Raw genomic sequence first — 26,279 nt, 5'->3', positions numbered from 1 at the left:
CATTATGTAATGTTCAGAGATGAATCCATTCAAAAATTCAACCTCCAAAATTCAGATCTGAGCTTTTAAAATGGTACCCTCATTAATCAGGAGATATTTTTTCTAAAGGTGACTATTATGTTCTCTTCAGTTTGCCTTCTGGGCTCTTGTACTGGAAGAGTCCAATGAGAAAAAAATAGTTTGCCACAAATTAGTGGAATCAGCACAAAATAACTCCATTATGTGAATAGAAAGGACAGGCTGGGAAAGATATTTGAGTGTAAATTAATGTTGATCTTAGCTAGAATAACTTGCACTCTTTAGCACTTGCAGCTGCACCAGGGACTTGACTGGCTATATGAGATTTTACACATCTGTCAGTTTAATCAGAGACCAAAACACCAAATCTACTGTTCAGGAATGTTATTTGAATTTATGAAACTTTTTATACTATGAACTAATAATGGAATACTTAGTGTTATGAACAAGTCGCAACTACAGTCTTGACATCTATAGTAGTAGATAGGAATTTGTCCAGTGTTATCAAATTAATAATATTTAAATAAAATGTAAAAAAAAAAGTGGTTCACATCAGTTCCATGAAATATTAAAAGAAAAAGTGAAGCCCCTCTACACAAGAATAAAAGGAAAGACGTATAATAATTATAGTTAATACCTTCTAATTATAGTTAATACCTTAACTGCTTTTACCATTAGTATCAACTATTTATTAATTTATTTTACATGACTGCTCTATTGTTTCAGATAATTTAATTAATAAAATGAACCTGTTCAAATCTGAAATGACAATTCTGGCACTAAGAGGCCTTCAGGATCAAACACATTATTATTTTGTTTTGGATCTAATATGATGAACCACCAAGCAGTGTATTGTATCTGTGCTTAGGGGATGAATTGCATTGTGGAAAAGCTCTTTGGCACATATCAGCAACTTTGCAACCTCTCAAAGATAAAAATTCATTAAGGGCATTTCTATGTGTCAGCAACATAACGTAAGACAGTGTTTGAAATCTGCTAATGGTGGCAATCTGCTACATTCCTTGCAGTCAGTTTTGCATCTCTTGATTTCCATCAAGTCTTGGGCTTTTTAAAACAACTCTATTGTTTCATTACTTGGCTGTAAGAGAATTTTCAAAGCTCTGTCTCATGTCCTTCACGACCCAACAATCTGCATGTTAGAGCCTGCCTCTGCAGCCCAGCACTGAGGTTTCTGCTACAGTCAAAGCTGACAAACGTGGGGTAGATCTGGGATTGCAGTAACAGACCCTGCCCATATACAGCCTTCATGGAGGCATTGCATTGGCTTCCAGGTACCTTGCCACTGCTCTTCAAAACACTGTCTCCTGAACTGGCTGGTCCTAAATCTCATATTTCAGACTCTGCAGAACCTGGCTGTAATGGGCAGGTGCAATTGCTACCTGAAAAGCATGCCAGCATTTGGTATTTTATTTCCTGGGAAAGGGACAAGAATGTTAGTTCTGTCACTGGAAGAACACCTTTGAATACCTGATTTGGGAAAATACACAGACAAAGGATGCTTTGTTATTTTGATAGAAATTACTTTTAGTGTATCATCTTGGACATGGGTCTCATACCACTAAAAGTTAGTTTGCTGCCTACCACAAACCTTTGTGCAGTAGCATGTACTCCACTGACGGGTAAGATGCCACCCAGAGGGACATTGACGGGCTTGAGGAGTGGGCTACTATGAACTTCATGAAATGCAATAAAGTGCAAGGTCTTGCCGCTGGACTGGGACAATCACCCATATCAATATGGGCTGGGTGGTGAACTGAGAGAGAGTAGCCCTGTTAAGAAAGACTTGGGGATTCCAGTAGATAAAAACCCCTGGATGCAATCTGTACCTTAGAAAGCCAACAGTACGCAGGGTTACACCAAAGGCCTGAAGAGCAGGTTGAGGGAGGTGATTTTCCCCTTTCCCCTACTCTGCCCTGGTGAGATCCCACACGGACAACTGCTTCCAGCTCAGGGGGCCTCAGCCCAGGAAAGAGGCAGGCTGTGAAGTCAGGCTGAGAGAGCTGGAGGGGTGTAGCGTAGGGATGAGAAGGCTCTGGGGTGACCTAATTGTGGCTTTTCAGTATATGAAATGGACTTAGAGGAAAGATGGGGACTTCAGCCCAAGGCAGACTTTTTACCAAGGTCTGTATCGATGGGACAAGGAACAAGGGGTAATGGTTTTAAACTGAAAGAGGACAGATTTAGATAGATACATGGAAGAAATTCTTCACTGTGAGAGTGGTGAGGTACTTCAACGAGCTGCCAAGAAGTTGTGGATGTGGATCTCTGGAAGCTAGATAGGGCTTTGAGCAACCTGGTCTAGTGAAAGATGTCCCTGACCATGGCACTGAGGCTGGACTAGATTATTGTTAAAGGCACCCTCCAAACCAACCCATTCTGTGAGTCCATGTTCTGTACTATACTGGGCAGTTTGCATGTCCATGTATTTCTTCACAAAGCATGCCTAGTCTTTAGCTGATTTCTACTACAGCAAATTCTAGGCATGCCAAACAGAAGCCCTGGTGCCAGCTGACTACATGGAGCTCTTACTAGCTACTGGCTCACAAGTACAGACACCTGAAACACTGCCATGGTTAGTGATGACTGACACCCATCTGCTCTAAATATTGGGTTGTTTTGTAACCTGTGGTTTTAAAAATCAGACCTTACCTCAAATGCATGAATAACTCAAACTGGAACAAGTTCAACTTACAAAAATCATTTAAAAATACCAAACAAACCAACCAACAAACAAATAAACAAATAAAACCCTCAAACCAACAATAAAAGAAATTAAATATAACAGAAAACAGGAAAGTTTTCTTGGCTGACTATTTGCAATTTTTTTGCACATTTTTTTCTTTTAAATTGTTTGAATACACATATTTCTTTATTGTGTCAGTAGAGAGAGAAGTTGTGCCAGTATGTTCCTGAGGACTAATATGTTAAAGAGACCAAGCTGAAGCTTTGTTAAAAAGCCAGCTACAGCTGTACACAATAACCATTGCTATAATCACCAGATTCAACTGCTGCTTTTTTTCTCTTGAGTACTTTATGACAGAATTATGATCCTTGTATCTGTAGATACCATCCTTACCATCACCATGACGAGGTGACTAAGGCACAGTGATCAGGAATTACAAACTATTGGCAACCACAAACACAGACCTCATGTTGTGCCATCCACATAAACATGTATGTAAAATATGCACCAGACAAGTGATTAGTACCTAACGACAACAAAGGCTCACCCTGTCAATGTTCAGGGCTTGGAGTACAGCTTTAGACACAACATGACCTTGATCTGATTTTTATTTTGTTGAGAAGTTGAGAAAGCTTTTCTCTCTGGTAGGTGTTTTACAATCCTCCTTCTGCACGTCCTTGGTCTGACTGCAGCTGCCCCAACTCCTGTCACTGACTGGATGTCCACACAACATAATTAAGTTTAAATTTAGGCAATGTCATACCTGTCATGGCTGTCCAAAGCTGGCTCCATGACACTTCTACAAGGTGTGGAAGAATAAATGATGGGCTTCTACCCTGCTAATAGTGGCCAACATGCTCTCCCAGCTTGCTCTGGAGCTTGCTCAAAGCCTGCATTTAAGAGCTGGCTTGCATCCAAGCACTTCATTTGTTAGATTATTTGACTCTAGGACCAGATGTGCTAAAATACTTTCAGGAAGAAGAGCATTTTACCCTACAGTGGTCATGGTTCTTTGAGATGTGCAATAACCTGCATACGATAAGGCTGCTGAAGGCTGTAATGAATTCAATAATGTGTATTATCATAATGACCAGGATCCCAAATCATGCTTTGGAGTGCTACTGTGCCAAAAGTTACGGGTCTGAGTGTGTGGCATATTAAAGTACCCAAGTCTGAGGGGAAATGGTTTCCCTTTCTCCCTCAGATTAAAGCAACAGAACATATGTCTGCATTGCTTCAAAGGCATTCCTACAGGGCACTGTGTGGTACACTGGGGACATGGCTCTGTGCACGGTCACTGAAGGACCTGTGAGGAAAGTCACTTAGTCTCCTGTGGTGTTACCGATACCTACAAAGGAGAAATTTTCAGGCTGATGAAAAGAGGATATATGTCCCTGTCATGAAAAAAGGTCTCCTTGAGGGCCAGGAGTGATTTATAGAGTACATTTGCTTCCAGCAGCAGGGAGGCAGCCAGGTTTCACCTGTAAGAATTGAAGGCAAAGGCCAAAAAGGAGCTAATGTTCAAGTTGTTCTGCTCCATGATCAGGCTTTATGGATGCTGTCCTGGGTATGAGTTGTTCCCTTTCTTATCCCTGAGCTCTGACAATTTTCTCCCATCTTGGAGAAACTACATCTCCCTGTAGTGCCTGGTGTTAGTACAGAATGTATCACCATCTGCTTTAGTGACATGCGAGGATGCCTTGCAATGCGGGCCTAGGGGTCCTTTATGTTCCCTTAAGGAGCAGAAGGGCTCAGCATACTGCTGGGTGTCAGCCATCTCCATCACATTTCAAGTAAAAAAGCTGTCCTCCACACAGTCTTGAGCTTGGAAAGGAACAGGAGGGAAAGGTAGAGCTGATAAATACTAACAGTCTAGTGACTGGGGACCACAAACAAGAGCAGGAACTTCCACATAGTAAATTATACAATCCACAAAAAGCAGTTTTCTTTTTAAAAAATAGTTAATTTCTACCTATCAACTTCTAGATCTGAGTAAATTCAAGCTAGCAGTTACAAACTTGTAGGAGTCCTGGAAGGATTTATTGCCCTGTGGGGGGGGGGGAGGAGGTTTACAAAGCAAACACAGAGCATGAGAGTGCAAGGACATAAATGCTGTTTATTCTCTGCTTAAAACTGTGAGAATACGCATCTGTGGAAGACAGCAACTCAATGCTTCATTAAAGCTGGAAATGTTCCCATATGCATAAAATGCGGGATTTGTAAGATGTTTCTGTATTAATCTAACTTTATTTAATGGAGTGAAGGGGCAGAGAGATGGGCTGCTCTTGTGCTGCTCCTGAGGACTGGCTGACCTTGTAGATGGCAGGTGGGCAGGACAGAGGAGTGAAGGTGCTGCCTGGCAGCCAGGCTGGGATGGGAGCACCTCAGCCCGTGCCTGCCCAGGGCTGACCTTCAGCTGAGATAACCACAGCCAGCTGTGGTTAATGACACAGTTGCATCTTATGGAAATTGTGTGCAACTCCAACACAGGCAGCTTTCCAGAGGGCTCCATGCACAGTAACATGCTAATGTGGCTTCTTACAGGTTCATGCATGTGAAGTAACACCCCATTCTTGATAACAGAGTTATGCAGCTCTTTTTGACACAGAGAAGAGACTGCACTCTGAATTTTCATCATGAACATATTAGATGTGGAACACCAAGTGGATTTTAAGCAATAATCTCTGAAGAAATTAATCAAGGCCATCATTCTTAATTTTTAGAACATAATTGAGAATTCTAATATTTTTTTCCCAAAGAACCAAAGTTACCGTTTCACAATAGTACCTTATGGCCTTCCCTGATCTTTTATCACTAAGAGAGATATATCAACTAATGCAGCCTGAAAACTCGTATCACTCGGCCATTCATTATAAATGACTCCCATACACACATCATCACTTTGCATAGGCTCCACAAACAAGTGAATTGTGAACCCACAGGTGTGCATTATAGAAATGGCAGAAAAATTAATGGTAATCATGACCATGCATCCATATATTTGTCAAAAGTGGGAAAAATTGATTTTTTAATAATATTATTAGAGTCTTATTTTGAACCTTCCCACAAGAGCCTACACCAAAAAACTTGACATGAACTATCAGAAATAAAAGTCCTAAAAGAAACAAAAAACATGAAATAAAACTACAAATGAATATGCTTTCAATTCCTTCAATAGAATTCAACACAAACAAAAGAAAAAGTATTCTAAGTGTTAGGTAAAATTAGACAAAAAAAGGAACAAGTGACATATTTAGCTTCAGTATATATCTCTAAAGGAATAGATCTAATGAGATGGTGTTATTTTAGGACAAAGTTTGCAAAGCACTGAACCATTTCAAATAAGATGTTCCTAATAATTCACTATCACCAATATTCCTGTAACATACCTAGCTATAATATGCACTTGATATGCCAAAAAATGAATAAACTAACACTTTTGAAAGTAGCAGTATAAACATATAAAGTCTTTAAAAATCCAGATAGAATCACAAAATGGTTTTGGTTGGAAGGGACCTTAAAAATCATGCCGTTCCAATCTCCCTGCCATGGGCAGAGACACCTTCCACTAGACCAGGCTGCTCAAAGCTGCATCCAACCTGGCCTTGCACCCTTCCAGGGATGGGGCACCCACAACTTTCCTGGGCAACCTGTTCCAGTGTTTCACCAATCTCACACTAAAGAATTTCTACCTAATACTAATCCAAACCTATCCTCTTTCAGTTTAAAGCCATCAACTCTTGTCCTCTCACTACATCACACCTTGTAAAAAGTCCCTCTCCTGTTCTCCCCTCTGTGTACTGGAAGGCTCAAGGTTTTCCTGGAGCCTTCTCTTCTCCAGGCTGAACGTCTCCAACTCTCTCAGCCTTTCCTCATATGAGAGGTGCTCCAATCCTCCCATCACCTTTGTGGTCTCCTCTATGCCCTTCTTTATTTGGGGTCCCAGAGCTGCACACAGTACTCCAGGTGGGATATCAGCAGGGCAGAGTAAAGTGGGACAATCTTCTCCTCAACCTGCTAGTCATGCTTTTGATGCAGCCCAAGACACAATTGGCTTTCTGGGCTGCAAAGACACATTGCCAGGTCTTGTTTACCTCCAAGTCCTTCCACCCAGGACTGCTCTCAATTCAGTCTCCTCCAGATTAACCCAATCCAGACACAGCACTTTGCACTTGGCCTTGCTGAACCCCCTGAGGTTCGCATGGGCCCACCTCTCAAGCCTTTCAAGGTCCATCTGGATGACATCTCCTCCCTCAAAAGTGTTGACCACCTCCTCTTTGTTGGGATGCACCATTCCTGAGCTTGGAAGAGCTGATCCTTGACTATTAAACCCTTTTCTTGGGCCCCTGCTCCCTCTAGGGATTTATTCCATGGTCCTGCCAGGTAGATTACTGAAGAGGCCAAAGTCTTTCTTCCAAAGTGAAGGGTTGTGAGCTTTCTGTGCACCCTCCTTGTTGCCTCAAGTATCTTAAAATCCACCATTCCATGGTCACTGCAGTCCATCCTTGAGCTTCACATTCCCCACTAGTCCTTCCTTGTTGGTGAGAACAAGGTCCAGCAGAGCACCTCTTCTTGTTGTCTCCTCCATCACTTGCAGAAGGAAGTCATTGTCAACGCATTACAGAACCTACTGGATTGCTTATGGCCTACTGTGTTGTACCTCCAAAGATTTGTGTGGCTGAAGCTCACCATAAGGATCAGGAATTGTTAATGTGAGGCAGTTCCCACCTGCCTATAGAGAACCTCATCCACTCTCTTTTCCTGGTTAGGTGGTCTGTACCAGACCCCCACTTAATGTCACCTGTTCCCTGCTCTCCCTTTAATCCTGACTCATAAGCTCCCAGTCAGCTCCTCATCTATCTCCAGGCAGTGCTCCATGCACTCCAGCATTGACATTCACTGAACTCCACTGACACAGAGGATTACAGACCCTCCTTGTCTCTCCTGCCTGTCCTTCCTAAACATCTTGCATGTTTTCATTCCAACATTCCAATCACAAGAGTCATCCCACCAGTCTCTGTGATGCCAATAAGATCATAGACCTGCAGGCATGCACATAACTCCTCTTGTTTATTCCCCATGTAGTGTGTCTTCCCATAGAAGCATTTAAGATGGGCCCCTGATGAAGCCAACTTACTGGCTGGAGTGGCTGGAACTCCTTTGTGCTGTTCCTCAGGTGCTCTTCTGCTGACCTGTGATCACACTCCAGACTCTGGGCACCTATGGCTGCCACAGGCATCAGACTGGTAGGAGTGGGATGGATTGAGGTTCCTCTCCTCCAGCAATTTTAGTTTAAAGCCCTCTTCCTCAAGCCTATGACTGAAGATTCTCTTCTCCTTCTCTGACAGGTGGAGCCCTACCCAGCGCCACCAGCCCAGGTTTCTCAAGCAAGTCCCATGCTCTAAAATACCTGAACGTCTCTCTGTGTACCAGTTCTGCAACCATTTGTCAATTTGCCAGATTCAACTGGCCCTTTCAAACTCCATTTTATGTCTGGAAGGACTGATGAAAAAACTACCTACACTCCAGAATCCCTTACTGCTCCTCCCAGAGCTCTGTAATCCATCTTGGTTGTTTTTGTTCCCTCAGACCATACCACTGGTGCCCATGTGAAATAGCAGCAGACAGAAGTCAGAGGACTGCAGGAGGCTTGGGAGCCTGTTGGTGACACCCTGCCTTGGGTTCACAGCCCTAGGGACACACCCCTAATATAAGGCTCTGGCAAACAGCACACCTCTCTAGAGAGCACCTGATTTTGGCAAATAAGACTCTCAGAAGTGAGTCACCTACCGCTATCAGCCCTCGCCTTCTCTTAGATGCGCTCACTGTTATATGGGGGGGTTATGGGGTCAGGCTGCTAACTCAGCTCTGGCATCTCTCCTGTGTGATGTGTCTCTCTTTTTGAGAAAGAAAGAAGTGAAGCAATTCTGCAAGGGCACCTTGTGTTCCTCCTGCAGCTCCTTGCCATTGCAAGCTTGCTATGTTATTGCTCCCCCTTCTTCTGTGTGTGCCAGTGGGGGAAGTTTTGACTGTTTGGCCATGGGCTGTGGGTCTTCTGCAGACTGCACTTGCAATCAGCTATCCAACTCCTCTCAACCACCTACAACTCCTTCTCAGCCACCCTGATGCTATGCAGTCCTCCCACTGCTTCCTGCAGCTCAGCCACCTGCCGCAGGAGCTCCTCCACCTGGCCCACCCTTGGCAGGCAGGTCTGCAGCCCTGTCCCTGCCCAGGAGAAACCTCTGTTCCCTTTCTGCAGCGTGAGTTCTGCAGCGCAGTCTCTCCCTTCAGCAGCCCTGTCTGCGTGGAGGCATTGGCCGCTGTCAGGACAGATGGTGCAGAGCCTGTGCCCTCAGAGGAGTGCCCACCACTCTGCCTTGGGAGTCAGGTGGCATGAGTGCCCCTGGCCTGTGCAGAGGGCTGCAGAACAGTGCTTGGTGGCTGGCAGGCTTCACGTGTCTGCACTTGGCCAGTGGATGTCCCTCCTCGGAGTGTCCATCCCCCTGCTCACCCTGCTGAGCCAGCTGCCACACCAGGGCCTGTCTGCCTGCCCTGGCCACGCTGCTCCAGGCCAAGGGCTCACCAGGGCTGCCTGCTGGGGAACAGGGAAGGGCCACCATCACTCCTGGCCTCGCACACGCCAGGACAGCCACTCTCACAAGGGCTGCCGGCTCCTGGTTGGTCTCTCTGCTCCCCTGGGGCCTCCCTGGCTGAGGAATGTCCCTGTAAGCCACGTCCCCTGCCCTGCTGCAGAGCACACCTGCACCAGGGCTCACCACCTCAGTGCAGGACACGTTTCATCCTATCATCCAGCTGCTCGTTTCCCTAAAACACTGGAGCATACCTCCTAAAATACATAATATGTATAATTGCTCCATATACACATTTAAAATATTATACCCTATTATCCCTATCAAAACATAATCAGCATGTAAAATCAAACATTATTTTCAGATGAGGTAACTGTGGTTCTCTTGAGAGCACTACATCAATGTAGTTATTCCCTCTAGCACACAATTAAAATTCAACTATAAAATAGATAGTATGAGATATATAAATTAAAACAAAACAAAATAAAACCACTTCAATACTGAAAACCTTCTTGTTCAGAAGCCCAAATGCAGATTTGCAATCTAAATTTTTACAACACTGCACTGTCTTCTACTGTTTAGCCTAGTACATTTCTATAATTTCATTATGAAATTACTGCTAATGCAAGAAAACACTGTATATTATAGTACTTAGATCAAATTATATGTAAATAAACAATATTAATATTTTTCTATTCAGTATGTTAAAAATCTTGTCATAACCCTTTAACATGCTGTTGAAGGAATGTTCCTATAGCTTGTAAATTATTTGCTATTACATCACTTTGAAACTAATTACTCCAAATAAATCAGTGCAAAGTAAGGGAAATAAGCAATTTATTTCACTTTTTTCAAAGCAATAAAACAAGAACTAGTATAAAGGTGCAAATCTAACTGTATTTCACCCATCCAGAAACAGAACACTGACTTCAGAGCTAGATAGTGAGATCTGACTGAATTTTTTCAACGAGTTTGAATTTTTCAATTACAGATATTACTATTATTATCATTATTATTACTTTTGCATTAAGAAAAACATACATAAAAATAGATTTTTCATTTACCTAGCTGTACCCCCTTGTACTAAATTCAACCAATACACATTGACATTGATTCACTTTATTCAGACTAAAAACTGACTGCAAAAGTTTAGAATTTAACCTAATAACATTACTAAATCTCCAGGCTGAGCTTTGAAAAGGCAATTAAGTCATACATAAATCAAACTCTGCTTCAGAGATCACTGCTGCAACTCTGCCCTTTGCATTCAAAATGTTCAATCAGTCTTGAGCATTTTATAAGAAGAAAAAGTATTTTTACTTGGAACACAGGAGAGCTATTCTGATTATAGAGTTTTCTGGAATGTGTTGGATGAAAGAAGATTTTTATTTAAAAACATTAACTTGTGGTATCTGGAAAAATGTGTATCATAGGCCAAAGTTATGACATTTCTTATGATTGCCTGCCTTTAAAAGCGGCCTCTCTATGTGCCAAGAAGGGTTCCCTCTGAGCCTGGGTGAGACAGAGGGCATCAGCTTTCAAGTTCCCACTCTGAATTAAGCCTAGGCTCAAAGGCACATCTATTCTGTGGGTTAGATATCTTCCAAATCCAGCTTTGCTTTTCTTCATGCAACTGCTGGGCAGGATACCCAAGCTCTGCAGCTCACTGGCAATGCTGCCTACAAACATTTTCAATCCAAACAGCTCAGATACTTGTGCTCATGAACTGGAAAGCTTAGACTTGAGCTAGATCTTTCAGACTCGGTCCTTCATCAGTGAGAATAGATGCTTTAAGCCTGAGGCATATCCAAACCAAATTGTCCACAGTTTTCATGAAAGCCTGTCAAGCTGTAAGAACTTCCAAACCACCAAGTAAGGACTTCTAAGTTTCTGAGATGGATGCAAGGAATGTGCCCGGAGGTCACAGTCCTTGGGACACTGGCAGGCCCTGCTAGTTAAACAGGGATGCCCACAAGAATGACAAACTGTGGCTCCAGGAGGACACGCTCCTCCAAGAATACCTCGTGTCTGCAACATGTTCAAAAAAATGTGTCATTGCCTCAGTCTGTGATGAGCTCTAGTCCTTACCTGCTGCTACAAGGTACAGGCTCTCTTACACCCTTTCACTGTGTACTCTGAAGGCTTGTCTATGCACACTGAATATGCCTTTCACTCCTTGGAGAAGGAATGACCCTTCAGACTGGAGCTCCTGTTACCCAGACATAAGGATTAGAGCTCATGTACAAGGACAAGTGCACAGCTGCTCACTCCTGGGTGGCTCTTTGTAGGAGGAAGACAGACCCGGGTACAGACACAAACTATTGCACTTCAGTTGGGACATACAGCATAAACTGGCTTGTTATGGTGGAAATGCAAAGCATCAGGCTGATCAGTGAGCTCCTCTGCCTTCATCAACCATCTGGAGCAGTTGTTTTCTCATACACAGCTTCAAAGTTCTTGAGTGAATGAACTACTGTGCTGCTTTGTTAAGGCTGCAACATGTCTATTAGCAGAAAATAATCTCCCACCCCTAAGATGTGACTGATTAACTTCCATTAAAATCAGGGAGGTTGACAATCGTGCATGAAGTAGCTACATATCTGGCTCTACACAGCAAATGAAAACACACTAAACTTCATTAAATACACTGCTAAGATACAGAAAGAGTACTTTTTCATTCTGCTCTGGTTAAAATGAAATATAACCAGAAATCAGAAACAGAGTTGGAAAATAACTAACATTGTTATATTTTTCAGACAAATCTGAAAAATAAGTCCTATACATGCAGCTCCTTGATGGTGCTTCTTATATCCAAAACAATCATATCTTTAAATACCTTAATGAAAGAATATGTTACTTTAAAATTTAAAGAAACCAGCTACTTTACTGTAAGTTTAAAAAAATAAATGCTCTAAGGAATGGAAGAAAAAAAAAAGCATGTTCAATAATTTCATTACGTTCTAAGATGCCAAATCATCTGTGAGTGGTTTCTTTTTAGATGAAAAGAAATCAAAATATAGGACAGATGTTGGACAAACCACATTTGAAGTCTATCACACGCTGGCATTTTTCAAATTATTTTGGCTCATCTATTGAATAAGGTGTATTTTGCTTGATTTTGAAAAGGGAAACATCAGGAAATATTTAAAGGCCAATTGCTGCCAATTAACTTTGATCAGCAAAAGTTGCATTTGAATCTTTTAGATTCTTTTGCTGTCTGGAATAACACACTATTCTAAAATCTAGCAAAACAACAACTTGATGATTAATGTGTGTTGGCAGCCCCACCACAAGCTTGCTTAACAGCTGGATTTTAAATAAACAGCTGTCTTCACTATGATGGGAAAGAAATCTGACTGTTTTCATGTTTTTGTGTTATTAAAATGCGATCAGAAATTGCTTTTTTCCCTTTTAAGATGAGGCAGCCAGGCATTACAGTGACAGCCTCTTTCAGCAGTCTGGAGAGCTTTGGAACAATCTCCCAGGCGTCCCAAACCATAGGGCTGTGTAGGCTAAAAAAGCCCCTGGCAGGGCACCCGCAGCTCCTCGCTGCAGGCACAGAACACCCCGTGCCTGCTGCAGGCAGAGCAGCCCCAGGAACAGCCCACAGACAGCCCATACAACATTAATGGTGTCCCTCAAGGCTAAGGTAACACTTGCCCGCCGTGGGATGTAAGCAAGAAATCTGTACCCAGCCACAAACAGTTTATAGAAGCTGGAGTTTAATATTTAATGGCCTGTGCAGACTATTGAATTCTGTATGTTGCTAGGTTCTTTTGCTGTATCCACCTCTGAAACTTGTCTACTGTCATCATAAGTGCTAAAATCTATGAGGACAAATCTCTACCATTTAAACTGTAGTAACCTTTGAAGGCCAGTGTAGACATTTAGTGTAGATGTTATTATATATCCTGAAGAGTAAATGATATAGCTATTTTCTAAGCATTTCCGTATTGAAGCTCTGCAAATAAGTGTCAAACCATCAAACAACACATAAAACCAGACAAACATTAAATATTAGATCATCTCTGTGTGTTTTAAAAGAAGGAACACTTACTTCTAAATCATTAAAGAATAGATGCGTGTCCGCCAAATTGAAAATCATCTCTTCCATTCGGAGTCCGAGGGACACAGAAGTGGGAGGATCCTTAAAGAGGAAATCAAGCAAGTACACCATCAATACTGTGCCTAACATACATACCCAGCTGCAGGAGCAGCTTTTTATAACATATTATTTGTATTAAATACAACATCTGCTTTGTCGGTTTCAATTCAGTGACTGTCTCACCCTGTACTACAACATTTCCCAGTAACACTCAAAAATAAGACTTTAATTCGGCTGACTCCCTGATTTTGCAGTGGGACTTCTGTGGTCACCCTCATGTATCCCCTGCACCGGCTCTTTGCTTTCTGTGCACAAAGGGCAAATCCATTTCACCTAAAACTTCCCCAGATTCTACAACTGTTCACAAGTTTTATGGTCAATCAGGGGTATGGTGATACTATTGTTACTCAAAATAAACTCTCACTGGTCACAAATGACAGGATTCAGTCCTGGGAATACCTAGTGACTTTAAAGCAAAGAACTATTGATGTTTTATTTGCAAATGGCAATTATATTTAAAACCACTCCTTGATTGTCCACAAAACCAACCTTTAATTATGTTTCCAGTTTGGCCCACCCATGCAGAGTGAACAAAACTATTGTTTGTTATTAATACATAACACACTTCAACTTCTCTACAGAAATTACCATAACAACTTATTCCTTACTGAGCTAATAAACTTTAAAAGCATGTTCAGCATTGTGGTTACCAAATGCATTACAGATGTTTGTCTTGATTTTTTTGGTGTTTTATATATTTTCAATCTGAAAAATTGAAAATAGAGCCTAATACATACATTTGATACAGAGTGTCTCATTTATAATGCCAAGTCTATCCAAGTGCACAGGAGCATGAGTTTGAAAGAATATATTATATTATCCCATAACAGCCTCTATTAATAATGCTAGTTTGCTAGGAATTGTATTTTAAATAGAACTGAAGAAGTGACAACCCATATTTTACTTAAAATAAGCTAATATTCTAAACTTGATGACAAGTCACAGTTAAAAAGCAAGAGATGCAGTCCTTAGTTTCTTTTTCCACCTCTCAATCAAATTAATAGATGCTTCAACATGATCTCTGAACTTTCAGACATTTTTCTGTAACTACTGGTTAAAAAGGCAAAATTCATTGAAAAGAGCTGGAAAAGAATGGTGATTTGGCAGCCTGTTTGCCTTCTGGAAATGCCAAACCCCAAGAACTGCTACCCAGAGAAAGAATTCTTGAAATTTCAAAGCAAAGCTACATTGAAAAAAAATAGCCCTTATAAATGGGGAAAAAAATTGCATCATGCTATTTTGATGAATTTTGCCCTTAAAAATAAGTCTTTTATTTAAACTGGCACAGCCAAAAAAAAAAATTGGCTTCTTAATTCAAATGGAAAGACTTTAAAATATGAACGAAAGCATTTTGTCTCTATCTTTTAATATTGCTCTATTTGTAGACCTACACTTCCTCTGCTTTACTTTTGGAGGCATGTGAGGTGGAAGGCAGGGGACATTTTCTCTCTTGCTAGGCCTGAGGCTTCTTCTCCCTTTGACATGGGCTAAAGGTCTAAGATGCAAATGAAGATGACTAGCCACACCTTGATTATCAACTTCTAATGCAATAAGACAGAAATAATTCCCTTCTGACTTCCATCCCTAAACAGTAACATAATTTCGAAAAGCAGAATAAATGGGCAACAGAGAATGGTATTGGTTATGAACCCATCTGACTAATTTTTAAATGAGTGGCTGAAAATAAGTATTTTACATTTCAGTGTACACGACTTGCTTTTTTTATTATTGAACATTTTTATCACATTTCTGAGTCTGTAAAAAGAGGTTTTTGTAAAGCTTTCTAACCATTTTACTCCAAGGTATTTTTACATGGCAGAAATAAAACAGAATGGTTTTCTCCAAAGTAATAATGTCTAAAAACTAAAATAATGTCATTTATTAGGTTAATTTAATTAGGCAGAAAAAAACCAACTCATTGGCACCTACTGAAAGTGTCAGATTAAATGACACAAAAGCTCAATGAAGAAACAAAATGGATTGCTTTTCAAAGAAAGCTTAACTGCTAGATTAAATATAATCTTTTTGTATAGTAAATTCCACTTAACACAAAAACTATGTTAAACTGTGGCTCTTGGTAGCTACGTATTTAACAGAAGCAAAAACCTTATCTGCATTAGTGTTTTAAATATCTTGCAACTGTTCTAATGAAAAGCACCAGAACCTTGGCTTAAAGCACCCTAGTATATCACACACTGTCATCAGACGTTACAGTGGGGGCTGTAAACTTTAAAAAAAGAAAAGGCTAGAACAAGGTTTTAAAAAAATAATCCCATACCCAGCCTTCTTTTGCAATTTTAAGCCTTAATTGCTAACTAATTACTGAGAGGTGTCACACAATGAGTAGGAAAGCTAACAATCTCTCCTTGTTCCCCAGGATTTGCAGGTTCAGTCAGTGTCTTTTCAGGTATGGTCAAAATCAGGTACAAATCTCTGAGGGAGGTACAGTTTAACTAAAGAAAAGAAATACCAATGTCAAACTGCTTAAGCAGGCCTTTTGTTTTGAATACTGGCATTGGAGCCAAAACATTGCCTGTATGTCATTTCCAGATTCTACCTACTTGATTTCTTTGTTTTGTGGAGAAACAAGAAGCTGAAAAACAGGAAAGTTCACTTTGGGTACAAGGCTTATTTTCCACTTAAGCCTACAGGTCACAAATGAAGGGTTAAGTGAAACCAGGCTTTGTTTTTCTCTATCACTAAAGTATATTAAACCACAATAAAATAGCTTATAATTTAAAGGAAAATTCCTGTATAACCTCTGCATAACTGCTTTTACTGAGGATGGAAATATATGTAAAAGACCACGGTGTTCTGTGCCAATTCTGAGACATATTTCCACCTGCTCCAAGATAATAAAGGGCTCCAATTTTTTCCAAATTCCAAAACTTAATGAGCCCTAATGTCAATTAAACTGGTAACTTTATACTTGATCAATACATCTCTCTCTGTATATAGTTAAAAAAATCCAAAAACAAATGGAAATGTTTTGTTCCTTTGTCTAGTCTTCCTTTGTCTAGGAAGGGCATATTCTTAGAGTTTCATACATTTCCATTAAATGCACTAAATTCAAGTAATTCCTAAATAAAAATGTAGTGATTTATGGAGTCATTTTTGCCATGACTGGGTAAACTGAAAAAGGTGTTATTTTGTTACAACAAAACTGAAGGAAAAAAAGCAGGAGGAAAATAGAGCACAATAGCAGCTAAAGGAGAGCAGGTGATAAAAAACAGATGAAAAAGTAAGAAGATACAGAAAAGGGTGGCACAAGGAAGAAGTTAGGAGGAATGAGGCTGAGAATTAGGCAAAGAAAATCAATCCCTTCAGCAGCAAGAACGCAGATCATTCATAGTCATTCACCATGAAACTCGCTCAGGCATTCTGAAAAGAGCTGAATGCCAAGTTGCCAAATCCCCTATTATTTAATTAGGACATTTTTGTTTGTTTGAAGATCCAGCTTTTGTATTTTAATGATTATGTGATCATCCTAGATTTAGTTTTTTAAAAGGGCATTTCTAGCCCTCACCATAGTGCAGATTTATAAGAGAACATGATGTTGGATTGCTCATAAACAAGAATACCGGTGAAAAGAACAAAAATTCCCCTCAACTTTTTTTCTTCCCAGATAATTTATGGTCCGGATTTCTGATTTTAAAGGCCAGTAATCACAGGCAAACACTCTTTTAAAAACATGAACCTTCTGCTGCCACAAATAAGCCCTAAAATTCTCATGTTTTCGCATGCTTGCTTTGAACATTTGACACTGTCTTTCTCCAACATCCTTGGCAACTGCTAACAGTTGTCTGAAGTTGTCAATAACACAAGAGAAACTCTGTTTTGAATGAACCCTTAAGAAAACAAAACCAGAATGGCACAGTTTCATGAGATCATCTGAGAGCCAAGGACAGGCATGTTGCTACCCCTCACCAAAAAGATTTCGCATTTATCCAAAGATTAAGCAGCAATGCCACCTTTCCTCTCAACATCAACAGTTGGCTGTTGTTTAGCAATGCAGGAATATTGTGATGCCATGCCAGCAGAGCCAGCTGGGCAGAAGCTACACCTTATGTAAACAGTGCCAACAGCGATGGAGCTGCAGGCAGCAGTCGGGCCCCTCCTTGCAGCGTACGCATTTACATCTCTCTGCAACTGAATACCAGCCATCTCCTCAACTCCCACCACCCAGCAATAAAGTGTTTATGTTCAGGCCCCACTTAATGAATCCACTACTGGGAACTAGCAACAAATGGAAAATATATGCTCACATTAGTACTTCTATGGCAGTGACTAATTAATTAGGCTTTTCTAGTGCTACTCTGCTCCTCAAAAGCCAGTAGTGAGATTCTGTCATCACGGAGGTTTTTGTGAGCACTGGGATCTCTTCTCATTCTGAACTAAATTATCATAGATTTTGGGTTACCACACAAAAGCTGGTTTTACTCTGAAAAATGGAAAATAACTTTTGGTAAATATTTAATACTCATCTGTAATGTTTTTGTCCATACATACCCATACAACAACTGTCGAAACATTTAAGTTCTAGTTTCTTTTTATTACCTAAATATAAACTAACAACACCTAGGAAACCAGGGCTGCTGAATTAACTAGCTTTTCTGACATATAATAAAAAAAACTAATTATGTTTCTCAAACAGGTACACTGTTATTACAGTAAATATTTCTGCAAACAAACCTTACCAGAACAAGCAAGAAAGGTTGCAAAGTAGTACTACTTTAAATTTGTATAGTGCAAGAAGCTATTGAGAGAAACTCAGAACCTGACCCAGGCACAGACTGAACTGGGGGTAGCTTTGCCCTTCACTCAGCTGGGTGTAGGGTAAAAACTTTAGTGCTAAATAGAAGCTTTACAAGAAGGCATTACATGAAGCCAGACAAAACTATGTAGTTGCTCTTTGCACGTAGAAATTTTTGAGGTTAACAAAAAATCACATTGCAGTTATAACTCACATGAGGTGAACATAAAAGGGTATAACAGATTTTAGCACAAGCTGTTAGCTTTCAAATACAATCCTGAAAAAAAGAAGTCTGATCTCATAAGGACATTCCATTCATAAACTGTTCTTATTCACTTAAAATCATGTTTCCCTTCTGAGAATTACCAAGGAAATCTGCTGTCTGTAGACATATTCATCAATTCAGTTATGATTTATAGACTGTGCATAATAGAAAGATTTGACTTATAAGCAGACTTTCAAAAACATCAGTCAATATTTAGATTAAAAAAAGAAATCTAAGGTAAAAAAAAATTAGACTAATCTGGCCACATCTAAAAGCATTCCTCCTCTTTCCCTCTCAATACAGAGCATGGCCAATCCTTTACAGCAATCATTCCTGGAAGTTCTTCCCTCTCTGAGGGGACACAGACCTTTGCAGATTTTGATGAGATCAACAAGTTTCAGACAACCTGTATCTACAAACTAAACCTCAAGTGGTCAAAGCATTACTGCCAGCACTATTTACATATGTACTGAATACAAGAGCTGAGTAACTGCAAAGAATGGACATGTGAAACAGCTTGATATTTTTTGTTTTGTAATGCCAGTACCAGTTTGCCTCTAAAAATCAACTAATGTTCTGGCATTCCTTGTGTATCAACCATAAAAAGAACATATTACTGAACATTTTCATCAGTTTCTTGACACTTACCCTTCCATATCTGTTGGCATAGGACCCTGTAAGCAAGGAATGGAAAATGATGATTGTCTCATCCAAATCCCAAATGAATACTCTCTGTAAAAAGAGAATCAAATCAATGTGTTCCTTTGTGAAGCTAATACTTGAAATGGAAAGTTTAAATTTGAATCAGTAAGCACACAAATGGAAAAACTGTACTGAAATGGCTGAATATTATAACCATAGCTTCCCTGCCATTTACTTTCAAAACTAACAAGTTTTTTTTTTAGGGGGGTAGGGTAACACAATCTGTTAGCTTTTTACTACAATTGCTGTTATATCAAATCCTTCTATTAGAATAGAATGATAGTATCACAAGATATACACAGAAAATGAGACTGTACAATGTAATTTTTGAAGCTTGATGTGAGATAGAAACTGAAATAAATAAAGAGAAGCATCTGAAAACTAAATCTTTGGGGTTAGAATTCTGTATTTCTGCAAGCCTTACAAAGCAAAATTCTTACAAAAAGTCACGTAAGTGCCCTTGAAAATTACCTCTAAAACCAAAACAAAGCAGATTGCTGGTAAGCACTTAATTTCCCTTAACTTATGTTAGTTTTAATGCATTTTAGGCATCTGAAGAACAAAAACTACAAACTTGGATGATGTATGTATAATACTTATGGCATCAGTAAATAATTCTTTTGCTTAGAGACAATGGAAAATACGTGTTTTAAATTTGTCCTCTGACCACACACATAATGATAATTTAATGAAAAATAAAGTGTTCAAATACAAGTATTTGAAATCCTGGTGAGCCTGTATTTCCCATGATGACACATGGGGTAAGCTTCTGGAAAGGAAAAGTAATGCAGTGTGGACACTCATAGCTGTGGTGTGTCATTGGAGATGTGTTCTCAACACAGACCATGGGCCACTGGGAGGAATGTGAACATAGCATGAGAGAACAAACCCCACTATTGTACTAGTAGTGTCTCCTGTCCAAATGAAAACCTTTCTTTGCCTTGGGAAAAGCTGGCTCCTTTTTTTTCCTTTACTTTTTTTTCTTTTGGTTTGTTTTGGTTTGTTTGTTTGTTTGCTTTGTTTAATCAAAAGCAGAAAGAAACACACAGTTATTTTTCCAAGAAAGTAGGAGCTCTTCCTGAAGAAGGTTCTTCAGAAGAAAAATTCTATTTTCTATGAAAATACTGCTAGGAAAAAGGGACCCTCAATGCCACTTTATTTTTGATGCATAAATAACATTTCCTGGTGCAAATTAATGATGAAAATACAGTTCTGTAACAGGCCAAAGACATTTTATATGAAGTACCTCCAGATCAGAGTCAGGTGGTGGTGAAGGATTGTTGTTTCTCCTGCCCCGTCCGCGCGATTTCCCGTCCGAACTTCGACGCAATCTCTCTGAATCTGAGTCTTTAATGGGGGTTGAGGGACTGTGGATTGTACTGTATTCTGTTGCAGTAAAGAAAGAACACTTTTACCCTTTAGTTCAGTGTTCAAAACGTTCAACTTACTTGCTTACACCAAACCCACTCCTAAGTAAAATAATTAAATATAAAACAGTAAGTGGTGATATTGATTCATAAATTAATTAAATCTAGCTCAAGTTATATGTAAAAACAGAGTGATAAAGTATTTCAGTAAACCTCTATAAAAGACTTAATAGAAAAACTTAATTGCTTCATTCTTTCAATTATTACAAGACTAAACTCTAAACAAACAATTTTAAGGGATATCAGTTCTTCATAAAACAATATTCATTTAACTCTACCTTTTCAGACTTAAATATCTTGAATGCTTTAAAACAATTGTCATAGTGATGGATAAGAAAAATCCAATCAGGTGTGAAAAAATCCAGACATAGAGAAATTGAAAAATTTTCCAAATTGCCTGATTGGAGACACTTCTAGATTGCTGCATTTAAGCCAGAAGTATATAATTATTCCTAAATATAGCATAAATCAGACCGTTTATTTTCCTATGGTAATTTAAATTAATAAGTGTTTAACTATGAAGATGATATTTCTAGTATTTTTCAAAGGCCTACTCCAGACTGTATAGTTCCAATGAGTACCTTCACGATAGGATACAAATCTTTACAAACAGTATTGTATGCTAATTATTATGCTTCAGCAATGTTTATTTATAAGAATATTTACTGTTATTGAACAGGTGAAAAAACAATGATAATTCTTGTCAATTCATGTCAAGAACAACGGAGTTTTTTCTGAAAAGATGCTAGTTTGAAGATTATTTTGCTACTCTTAACATCCATAGACTCTATCATAATGAATGCTTGTACATTAACAAAGCACACATTAAGCATCAATTACGCTCCCTATTAATGTAATTAGCAGTACCATAGTCCTTAAAAATGCAACAACACATTTTTAAATCTCTTTTGAAAACTTCCTTTCAGAATCTGAATTCCACAAATACTTTTATTTTGGTATTTTTTTTCTTTTTCCTAAAAACACTGCTTTAGTGAAGGCAGTTGCAAATTTTATGTTTCTCAATTTTACTGCTCAGTTAATATTAACTACTCTTTAGAGTTCAGTAGACACAAAATTTTTCATTTTAATCTGCCTAGACCATGGCATTCCAGCTTGAACAGACAGGTATACTTCTCACACAAGGGATTCTCCCTCCTAGCAAAACATCCTGTTGAGGGCAAAGGTTAGATTAAGGAGGAGACTGGGACATCTGTGTGACACCACATATGCACAATGACTCAAAATAATAACAGTTGCTTGTGCTGAATGAAAGGAAAAGGTCTTGAAATTTTCATGCTCAGCTTTCAAATTTACACCTATTGAGAATCAACATATCTTACATATTTCACATTATATATTTACCTAAATATTTCAGGCTACATCAAACAAAGCAAAACAAGTTAACATGTGAATCAAGGTTAAGCACAGAATCTTCTGAAGACGTCTGACCAGTACTAAAAGAGTGATTTTATATGTGTCAAACAACAAAAACCATCCAGCCACACCTATATATATTTTTTCCTTTGACAATGCAGGCTTCACAATATTAATTTAAAGTATTTAAACTTTGAATGCTGACTCCTCTTTCATCTACTGTACTTAACCATAAATAAGGAAAAATAGTACCAATTTTCCCAGCTAATTTTTGGGCTATACACTATTTTGCTTATTAAAATCTTCAAAAAAAAAAAAAAAAAAAGAAAAAAAAGAAAAGAGGAAGAAAATTATGCACAAAAGCCTTGAAATAAATTATAACCCCATAAAATAAACAGACAACAATTTCTTCAACAGGTATGCTGGCCAGTGATGTAAATTGTAAATATGTACTCTAAAATTTGGATGTAATGAAAAATAGCATTTCCTATTGACTAATTTAAATTACATCTGCTTTTGGTCTCTGACACTGTTTTTAGGAGTGTGGCTTTAGTTCCCAGTCTTAGAAATTTTTCTCACAGACATGCTAAGCCTAAAAGTTTCAAGTATTATACTTGCAAGAGTAACACTAAAGAAAATAGGGAACAGGTAAGATGGAAAGAGTATAAACAAAACTTCATGACAAATAAACAAACAAAGTAAACAAATTAGTAAACCTAAATGAGTGAGGACACAGAGCAGAGCATGGTGGGGGCAGGGAAGAAAGTCTGTCTGTAGGAGGTATCCAGCTTTCCATCTTTGCAAAAGCCTTTCACTTATGAACACCTCATTCAAAATTTTAAACACAGGGCTCCAAGTTTAGGTGGAGGCTCATTTCCATTTCCCCTTCACAGGCAGTCCGTCAGGATGCACCAGACTCTCACCTGACAGAACAAGTCCCAGCCCTGCCTCAGGACCCCTTCTTGGGACCACTGTACTTCCATCATTCCCAAGAAAGACTTGTCTGTCCTGCTCTTATGGATCTCTCCAGGAAATCGCTGCTGCTTGGACAGCTGTGTCATCAGAACATACAACTTCAGCATTCATTACAGCAGTAGAAGTTTAATCTGTGAAAGTGGGGAAAAATTGTTCCCTTCAGTGTATCTGCATGCATTTGAAGACTGTTCACAGATTCCCTTTGTCGTTAACCCTTCCTTGTCAATCTTCTTTGCTAGGCTCTGATTCTCATTCTCTACAGTCTCACCAAAGTGGACAAAATAATGGGAAGCAAAGTCAAGCAAAGCTTGATTTCCTGAATGTTCTGGATTCTCCCCTGGACACGACTTGGCTGGAAAAGATTTGCATTTTCTACAGCATTTCCAAAAATATTAGATTCAGCATTCCTAGATCATCTTCTGAGGAAGAAGTGACATAGAACTGGTTATTTCTCAAAGACCTGGCCAAACCTTGCACATGACTGAATAAACAGCATTGTTAATACCTGCAACTTCTGAGCCTGCCCAGGAGATCAGAGTGTTACGAACAGTGTGACAGTACCCAGCGGGGGGAAAACATGACATTGTGTGCAAGGAACTTCTTCCATGTATGTGAGGGGAAGCATCTGTGTGCATGGCTGGTCACCAGCTCACTGTCCAGTGGCTGCTCTCAGGGCCTCAGAAGGAAACCCAGTTAAAGAATACAGTGCCCAGCTGAGCCCTGAGCCTTGACATGCCCAAGCCCTGACAAATTCTGGAGAATGAAAAATAACAGCGGCTGAGGGTACTCCATGTGCCACTAATATTTGGAGTACTGAGAGCAGTTTGCAGGGAAAGGTAGAGCCTGGAAGAAGCTGCCAACATTCCCCATCCCACATTTGTGCAGTTCATCATTCCTGCCTAAATCTATACCTCACACCTGCTCCTATTCAGATCACATCTCCATTTTTTGAGTTCTCATCCCGTCTCCAAAGGCGTCGCAGCCCCTCTCCGCATGGTGTCATCTACATATTTAATAGGCAAACACATTCTGTTCCGTCACCCAAATGATTAATGAAAATGTGGTCTGGTGCTAGGCCCAAGGCAGACACTGTGGAATGCTGCTGTAGCCATCCTTCTATTTTAACAGTGAGCTCTCACTGACTGCTCTCTGGACATGATTTCCTAAACAGCTTTTTATGTACAACTTCTGTGTAATTCCTGCCAAACTGCTTTAGCCTAGTTCACTTTTAAAATTGTTGAGTGAAAACATTTAACTGCCAGGGCATCAAAAGGCTTACTGAAGTCAATTTACATAGCCACAAAGTATGTTAGCACTATACCCATTACTCTATAATCATTGGTAAGAGAAGGTGAATTTATTCAGCTTCAGCTGACTTCATACTTTAATACTAGCCAAGTGAAATGATGATTTTTCTAAAGCACTGAATTCAATTCTATCCTGTCCTTGAGCATCACAAATACAAGTAAGTGCAGGAGAAAACCCTGCCCTACACATAATCATGAGCTGAGAAGGGAATGAGAATCAGATCCATTGCCTGTCCAGCAAAAAAGCAAGATCACCAAAGGGAGCTGGCAGCAGCCTGATTAAATACAAGGAATTCAGATTAAAGCTACAAGATCTGTACACATTTTGCCACAGGAACCCCATGCCAGGCTCCCAAAATATTACATGGGTTCAAGGGGGGCCTGAAGACATCCCTGGAAGTGAAGCATTCAGGGGTGCTACAGCTGGACCACATGAGCAAGCTGGATCTGTGGGATCAGGCAAGTGGTGGGAACTACATCAGGCTCCACTGGCTTTTTCTGAGAGGTTATTTCAGCACAAGTGCATTCTGATCTAGTTTCCTGGGCATCCTCAGTAGGGGCTGGAGGAATTAGGAGCTGTTCTGGAGGACACGTTAGCTTTGACTGGAAGGACTCCACTTGGGTGCCCTAGGACTGCTCTGTCAAGCCAAAGCTTCACATCAAAAAAGACCCTACTCAAAATTAAAATGATAATGGAGGCACACCCTAAACACGCAAACAATAGCAGGTCTGGAAATCCCCTGAGACAAAAATATCTGGGATCTGAAGAAGTGCTTAGGGCAAATCTTACACAAGCCTAGCCTGTCCTTGATGCTCCCGAGGTGCCTGCTGATGGCCCTGTGGCAGGCAGGGTACAGCCCCAGGGATCCACCAGCCTGGACCATCACATGCATTTCTCTGTGTTGCAGTGCCTTCACAAAATTGTACTAACGATGTAACAACAGTTATTCCTCTGCAGCCACAGACATACTCTTCATTTTAGATCTCCCTGCTATAGCAGCTCTCTGTACTTTGCTCCAGGCAGACACGAAATGTTATAGCTTATTTCTGCTTCACACTCCTCTGAACCTTGGAGACGTGTAAAAGACACACTCTTGACTTCTACAGTCAGTCAGAAAAAAACATTTTAAGCCCAGATTATACAAATATGTTATTTTCCAGGTGCAACCCCTGCTTCTGACCTGGCAGCAACCCCTGCAGTATATGGTGACATCAAGCCTGACAAAAACATAACTTTGAGGAATGTTTACATTCTGGCTTAACTAAAATACATGAACCATACTGTATCAGACTTTCTTCTATGCTTCAAGGTACCATAAAACTGCAACTTGACATAAGAGTTCCTAAGCTTATACTTCTCTTTTGACATCAATCTGGGCAGTGTTGATGGTTTTGTCACACATGACAATTTTCCATCATCTCAAACTAAAACCACCTTGATTATTATGAACAGACAGTACAGCTGCAGAGATAGCATTTGTGACACCATATTCAGTAACTCATTTCTGTTTTTTATGAAAATCCCCCCATAGTAATTGCTGCATTTTCTTACTGTTGATTTCGATGTACAGCAATAGTGTTCAGTGATAAATCTGGGGAAAAGTGGCTATGCCAGAAAGCCCAAAATCAGGTCTGTCTCTAGGTAAATCCAGCTGGTGAGTGCGTGAGTACAGCTTTTGCTGTTGACAAAGGCATTGCAAATTTTGTCCAACTTTTTCCCTACTACACCGACAGGTTATGCAAAAAAGAGTAAACATACATTATCAAAGTAATCAGATCTCATGTCACAATGTAAATTACATGGATGAGGTGGGTCTAGGGTAATTAGTACAGTCAAATGTGTCTGCAAATAGCTATGTACCAAAATTTTCCATTTAGATTGTGCCCAGATCAATGGCTTCCCCTTACATCTTATACTTGCCAGTGTTATTTCAGCTCCTGTGTACCAAAATAAAAATATAAGATTCAAGTAATTTGAATACGTCAGTCTCACACTATG

General features: G+C 39.8%; 1 protein-coding gene across 6 annotated transcripts in view; it reads right to left on the bottom strand.

The window, feature by feature from the left end:
* Positions 1-26,279, bottom strand: part of EYA1 (EYA transcriptional coactivator and phosphatase 1) — a 146,022-nt gene that overhangs the window by 25,914 nt on the left and 93,829 nt on the right. For all 6 annotated transcript variants that reach the window (XM_063392664.1, XM_063392682.1, XM_063392672.1 and 3 more), the window contains exons 10-12: positions 20,444-20,583; positions 19,144-19,227; positions 13,370-13,459 (exon numbers count right to left, since the gene is read on the bottom strand). In XM_063392664.1, coding sequence (XP_063248734.1) covers positions 13,370-13,459; positions 19,144-19,227; positions 20,444-20,583 — 314 coding nt within the window. The remainder of the gene's footprint in view (positions 1-13,369; positions 13,460-19,143; positions 19,228-20,443; positions 20,584-26,279) is intronic.

Source organism: Prinia subflava, chromosome 1 (assembly GCF_021018805.1).
Source record: "Prinia subflava isolate CZ2003 ecotype Zambia chromosome 1, Cam_Psub_1.2, whole genome shotgun sequence".
Taxonomy (NCBI): Eukaryota; Metazoa; Chordata; class Aves; order Passeriformes; family Cisticolidae; genus Prinia; species Prinia subflava.
Note: the sequence above shows the minus strand (reverse complement) of the source record. Positions and strands in the feature narration are given on the sequence as shown.